Source organism: Argentina silus (genome assembly GCF_951799395.1).
Source record: "Argentina silus genome assembly, chromosome: X".
NCBI classification, from domain to species: domain Eukaryota; kingdom Metazoa; phylum Chordata; class Actinopteri; order Argentiniformes; family Argentinidae; genus Argentina; species Argentina silus.
Window position 1 is genome coordinate 28,219,085 of NC_139653.1, and position 6,789 is coordinate 28,225,873.

The window sequence follows — 6,789 nt, forward strand, 5'->3', positions numbered from 1 at the left end:
CACATTTATTTACGAAGTTTTCAAAAATACCTGAAGTGTCGGTAAAGGTCAGGGGATAGTTGACAGTTTATCCTTGTACACTGAAGAGCAGCTGACTGCCATCACACATACACACACACAGCAGGCCTACAGAGGAGTACAGTGTGACCTTGAATGAGTATCATACAGTGTAATTCAACTATTCTCAAAGCTCCTACCCCCACACCAAAACCAAAATGCAAGGAACCTCAGTCTCAGTCAGAATGGTTAATGACACCAAGTGTCCCTTCAGAAAAGGCCTTCGCTAGCTGGTCTCCCAACCTGCAGCAACACAGACAGATGATAAGACATATAACACACATATAAGACAGATACACAGTCAATAATACAGAAACATCAACCAGACCAAAACTACATTAAGCTTTTCTCTTGCACTACTGTCTCTGACCTGAAGAGGGCAGAGGGTGTAGCTGCCATCAGGGAAGAAGGACAGGAATGTGACTCCTCCCCTTCCCACATGGTGGAGAGGCACACAGCTCACCCGCTACATCCCACACCTGACACACCCAAGGAGAGAGAGGGAGACAAGAGAGAGATAGTCACAAAAATCTTACAACTTCACAGTTAAACACTTTCAACTGAGTACCAGTTGAGTGGAGGCTGTGGACTGAGACTGCTGGTTCATGCCAGCATGGTCGTGTCCCTGGGAGAGGCTGACACTAGGAGAGATCTGTTAGGTGACCAGGAGTGGCCTGGGTGACACAGGACCTGGGCATAGCCAGAGGAGGACCTGGGGGAGGGAGGGGAAGAAAAATAAATTGAGAGAGAAATAGGGTGGGGTATAGAGAAAAACAAAGTTCAAGAGCATAATAATGAGCAGCACAGAAATGACTATGGCTCTACAATGTTCACCAATGGGAGCGAGTGTGTGTGTGTGTGTGTACCTGGTAGAGTCAGGTGGGGTCCATGTGCCAGACCAGCAAGCAAGGTTGGAACAGGCAACGACCAGGGCAGACACACGGTTTCCAATTCAAAGCAGTCACACTATGTTGCAAACAGTGCATGAGTTATAGCACTGAGGGAGAGATGATATTCCCCTCACAAAGATTTAAGGAATTAGGACACTACACTAAATTGGCCTGACTTAATATGATTGAGGCTTCATCTAGATCCGGGAAACTGGCAAATAGTGTTTGATATTGTTTCAGCATGGTGACAGAAAGTAGGGCTGTGATTGTGATACCTCTTGAAGGTGTAGATGTTGATGGAGTTGTCCACAAGGGCTACAGCAGACTTCTGTGTGAATTTGAAGGGGCAACTTGACAGCAGCGTAAAGGGGGATTAAAATACACAAAACATGAAACCATATAATACACAGGTTAGAAAATACAGCAGCTCTGGCCTTGGGGATGAATGATCCATCCATGAGCTCTAGCAGTCTTAAGACACTCTTCAATCACAGATAATGTACATACTCCAGCCACATGACTTCAGTGAGTACAGCTTTGTAAGCAAATAAAATAATATCAACAAATGCCTTTCACCAGACCTTGCACTTCAGAAGAAGGGTAAAGAACTGAAATGAAACCCTGGTGAAGTGATTATCTGCCATCAGTTGGCCCTCTAGATTTAGATTTGTTTTTTGTTTTTTGGGGGGGGGAATTGGATAAAGCCACAAAATGAACTAAAATACAACTTTGTGTTTTATGACTGCAATCAAGTGACAAACAAACTCCACCTTCCTCCATATAATACATGAAACAAGGGGGAAGTTGAGAGGAACAACCACTATGCCTATTTTGTACACAAGCATTCTCTTCCTCTATAAAGAGATGCAGACATGATGAGGGAAACACCCCATGATAACACCCCTATGTGGTCTCAATGATAAGAGCCTATTTGGTGGCTCCTGTGTACACCAGAGAGGAAGAAGAAGGATGGCATTCTACTGCTTCCCTAGTCCAGTCCCATCCCCCAAAAGCAGAGAAAAAAAAGTGTTTGAGTCCAGCATTTGTTAGGGGATAAAGACGCAGACTGGTATTAGGTGGGCTGGTTTTTAGACCAGTACAATTCTTAAGATGAATGTGCTAGTGAGTGTATGTGTGTGTGTGTGTTTTAGAACTTGTATGTGAGTGATATGTGAGTAGAGTGTTCCATTAGCCTCAATCATATTGGCTGATGCTTTCAGATTTTTCAAAAGGCATTTCACAGTCATACATTTTCAAAACATGTATCTGAACAATGCTTCAACAGCACAGATCACCTTTTGAGGATAATGTAACATTCCAATGCTTCCAATGTAGTGGTTCCTTCCAACAATTGTCAACATGAAAAATACATGACTGATGCAAAGGCGGACTTCTGAGACGGAATGTCATGCTGATTAAGGTGACAAGAGAAAATTGTATAGAAGTCAGTCTAGCAGAAATTCATGTGAATCCTTGACTGCTATTGAACGCTTGCACATTCCCAGTAACCAAGAGAGATGAGGGGTAATGGAACGGCTCCTAATCATCATTTTCACCCTCACTGATGTTAAGTGCTGCACTATTATGGGTCGGAGAGGAGGGAGGGGAGGTCTTGTTGAAGAAGGGCAGACGGAAGGTGGGCGAGGGGGAGAGTTCTCGTGTTGGGCTGCTGTTGGGGCTCTGTCTCGGGCTGATGGCCTGCAGCATTCGCCCTTTTCCCTCCTTAAGCATGTGCTTCTGAAAAGTGGGACAGAAATATAGAAAGACAGGGGGAACATTATTCTTTTCTCAACAGTCTCATAAAATAACAAAACCTAATTGACTGAGCTGAATAGATCAACTGGTACATGGGAGGACAGTGCTCAGCCACTTACATTCATGGATATAAATTGGACGCCCCACAATTTCAATAGCCGCTTGTCCACTATTGCACTATACCCAAGTGAGGCAGTGCATGCTAGTGCGAGAAAAAGGTAACGCACAGTTCCAATAAGCGATTACTTTCTGTAACGTGCCAGTGCACACCCAGGTGTGCTGCAAACATGAAGTAATCATTGGTTGAGTCAGAGATTATGGTGTATCATGTCTGGTTGAGTCTATCAGCTTTACATGTATTTGACATGCACTGGCTCGCTTGGATAAATCGCTATAGCGGCAGCTAACAAGCAGCTATTAATGCTCACCAGTGCCCCTTCTGGACCAAACATCTGTAAAAAGTTGCCAATGAACTCGCGGGACTTCTCCTCCCACTTCTGAATAAGGTCAATGCTCTTTTCCTCCACCTTCTGCACAAATTCCTTAGAACGCTCCTCCACATCTCGAACCTTCCTTTTCACCTTGTCCACACGCTCCTGCAGATGGTACTTCTTCTCCTGGAAGATAGGTGGCAAAATACACAAGTAGTCTAAACTGCGTACATCTGGGAGGGTTAGACTGACTTTGCTAGAAAGGGCAACAAAACTCACGTTAATGAAACTGACGTTGAGCTCTTTGGCAGTGTAGCCTCTCTGCAGGTTTCGACGCACATATACATCATAGTCACGGACAATCCGTGTAATAATATCTGAGGTGGAGATGCCTTCTGTCCGCTGTGTGGGTGCAAACATGCCTAAAGATAAGGTGAGAGTGTCCATTACCCAGACATGCCGCGTCACAATTCTCTACCCATTTCCCTGAAGTGTGCACTTGGGCACTACTATGCAACTATACCTGCTGCCTTAATGTGTTTGTAAACATCGTCACTGCCGGCCGAGGAGTACGGGATATCGTCATGGGCAACAAAGTCAATCTGTCAATAAAAATAGGGCAAAATATTAGACTGATGACAGAGAATATTAAATCTAGAGATTCTCAAAAATACATGTATATCGCTGTTGTAAACTATAAGGGACACCTGCCCCCTCCCCTATCCTTTCCTCACTCACCCGGTGTTCAGCAAGGAACTCAGGAGTTAGTGTCCACGGTGCATTTCGTACAATCTCGTCAATGTAGCGACAGTGACTGACAGCATCATAACGTTCATCCTCATTCATGACAGTGAAGCCTTTCAAGTTGTGTGTCAGGTCATCACTGCACACTGAAAAAGAGTAGTCGCAGGTTATTGAGGTTACTGTCATATTTAAGTGGATGTAGGGGGTTATAACTATGCGACTCTTCAACACTGACCAGAACATAACAGAGCATAACATGAGGATTTTACATTTGCCAAAAATGGCCCTCAGAAAAGCCTTGCTCCTTATAGCCATCAACAAGTCAAGACAGAAAATCTATCATGCCTGACCTCCAACAATAAGATGGGTGTTTGGAAAGAGTCCCTTGGCTTGCATTAGTGCTCGGGCGTGTCCTGAATGAAACATATCAAAGATCCCATCTGCGTACACCCGCACTGGACGATCCTCTAAAAGGAAGAAGAGGGGAGAATGTGAAGGTAAGATTGCAGTAACGGAGAGAAAAAGAGAGAGAATTTTATCAACATTTGCCAAACCAGCAATTATGTGTAAGCGTACTCAGGGGAGTGCAGAAATGTTCCAATTTAACCTTGGTGAGCATGAGTAGACACTGGCTAAGAGAGAGCAACTTACGTGGGGTGCCATGGTGTGCCTCCTCCATACTGACACGGATGTAAGGTGTGTTAACTTGATCAAGCTGGTCAGCAAATGGAGCAGGATCTGTCAGACCCTGCAACGCACACAGACACACAAAAGCTATGCACCTGGTTGAATCCCAAGTCGTTCCTTAACTTCTTGTGCCTTCTCTGCTTGCCTCCTTCTGAAAGCGCATTGAAGGAAAATATCTGAGGTTCTACAAAGACCTTCACAGTTCATCACTTTCTCACTCACCACAGCACAACATGGGACCTTGCCAACCCTTTCCCCCTCCTCAATCCCTCCGTTGGACCCATCCCTTCTCCTTTTCCTGATGGGGAGCTGCGCCGAGCTGTGTGCCTCCATTGCTGCACTTTGAAGATAAAAAAGGTTAACTCTACACACTTGAACGGATCACTTTTTTTTGCAAAACTGTAGTAACATGTTCTATTTTCATCTCAACCACTGGGTGGGACTATTCTGCAGGTGGAGTGTTCCTGTAACAGCACTGAGTTATAGAGAAATAGTGGAATTATTATTTCATGATATATGCGTAGGCCTACATATGTAGATAATTTTCAAATAATGGGTGCATGGTTCATGTAATGTATTCTCTTCGCTCAGTAATGTAAAATATACATAATTAAAATGCGTCATACTTTCAGAAATTGATCATCGTATGAGTCAAGAGTGTGGACTCCTCCCTTTGACACTGATGGTGGTTTGACAACCGCAACGGTTTCTTTGCACTTATTTAGGCTTTCACTTTTGCACCTTGCACTATGAAAACCGTGGTGTTAGAAATTGAAATAGGGTGTGTTACAATTTCGCTGGGAAGGAAAAATCGCAGCTCGCTCAACTAATCCGCTAGCTGGTCTCTTTTATCTCACACGTTTAATAAATTGTTAATATTATTATTATTATTAAATTGACATTCCATTGCTTTGCATATATCATGTGTGCTCTGCTATACGCCCTCCAGATGCTGTCCCTCCAACAAACTAACTTCCTGGAACGCCCGCGAAGTAGACAAGACCATGATTTGTGTATATACTATTTTGAACATCAGTTGGTGAAGGCTGGCTAGCTAGAAGCGTACCTCAGCTTCTGAAGTTCCCGCAATAACGTGTCCAGCAAATTAGTATGTAATTCAAGAATTTGTGTTCAGAGTCCGTAGTTAGTTCCGTCAAAGCAGCTGTAGTGTATGGCAGGAGTAACTAGTTTAAAGTAATCTTCAAACTCAGCTTCCTCTTTGGAACCAAAGAATTACTTTGGAACTACCGAAGACGTTCCTAACCATGGAGTCGGTAATGACGTATCTTCTAGTGCCACAGCCTTGGCTGTGCTGCCACCTGGCGGCAGTTAACCATTTTACCAGCAGATGAAAGACGAGAGATTATCTATATTATGACAGTTTGTTGACCATTATAGAACAGATGGTTTGGAATTCCTATTGTGAGAGCCCTATCCAGCCCATGATATATTAGACATTATACAATTGATCAGTTTATCAAATCAAGCATTGCGATAGGCCGAGAAGCATTCCAGCCGTTCTCATATCCACGATATCTGTACGGCTACCTCTTCAGTTTCACTTGCAAAATGCATACGCCATAAACACACTTCAGGTTATTACTTTTTAAAAACGTCAATAATGAAAACGTCGCTAGACCAGCAATGGAAGGATTCTGACAATAATGAATCATGCATGGTAGTTTTTGTCATCATTATTCTGCTACACTCCTCAAACGAATTGGCTAGCTACCTTTTATGTTCAAGATTCAAGATTCTTTATTTGTCACGTGCATACAAGTATACAGTGAAATGCAAAAAATATATGATATTTTATATATGTTTTATATTATATATAAGTTCAATTTCAAGTTTCGTAGATATTTCTCATTACGTTGAATACAAGTACACAATGCAACGAAATGCCTTGGGGGGAAGAGCAGCTTTCAACATCCACAACAATAACAAGACAGTCAAGCAGAGATCTATTGCTTTAAGGGTAAATCCGTTGTATAAAACACACGAGATGATATATCGTGGATATATCGGAACGGCTATGATGGTCGCATTTGAACATACAAATGGTTATGTTTTTTGTATGTGTAATGTTTGTCTTTTACGGCTGCAACATGGGTGAAAGCCCAAGCCAAATGTTCCACTTTGTGGGACAATAAAGTTAATTTGAATATTGAATCTTGACAAATAAATTGATTGGTATAAGTGGCATCTAGCTTTGATCGCTTTCC

General features: G+C 42.9%; 1 protein-coding gene across 9 annotated transcripts; it reads right to left on the reverse strand.

Annotated features, from left to right (window-relative positions):
* On the reverse strand, positions 1–5,757 carry pcyt1ab (phosphate cytidylyltransferase 1A, choline b). 9 transcript variants are annotated; one of them, XM_083695317.1, is made up of 11 exons: positions 5,191–5,323; positions 4,787–4,904; positions 4,529–4,625; positions 4,228–4,344; positions 3,872–4,023; positions 3,657–3,735; positions 3,413–3,555; positions 3,131–3,319; positions 1,223–2,684; positions 428–536; positions 1–300 (listed from the first exon to the last, which is right to left on the reverse strand). In XM_083695317.1, exons 2-9 carry the CDS (start codon positions 4,895–4,897, stop codon positions 2,487–2,489), a joined length of 1,086 nt encoding a protein of 361 aa, XP_083551443.1. In that variant the 5' UTR covers positions 4,898–4,904; positions 5,191–5,323; the 3' UTR covers positions 1–300; positions 428–536; positions 1,223–2,486. The 9 variants fall into 9 exon arrangements, with proteins under 9 accessions (XP_083551443.1, XP_083551441.1, XP_083551440.1 ...); XM_083695315.1 differs by having other exon boundaries at positions 428–1,023; XM_083695314.1 differs by having other exon boundaries at positions 428–769; positions 924–2,684.
* Between the last annotated feature and the right edge of the window lie 1,032 nt (positions 5,758–6,789).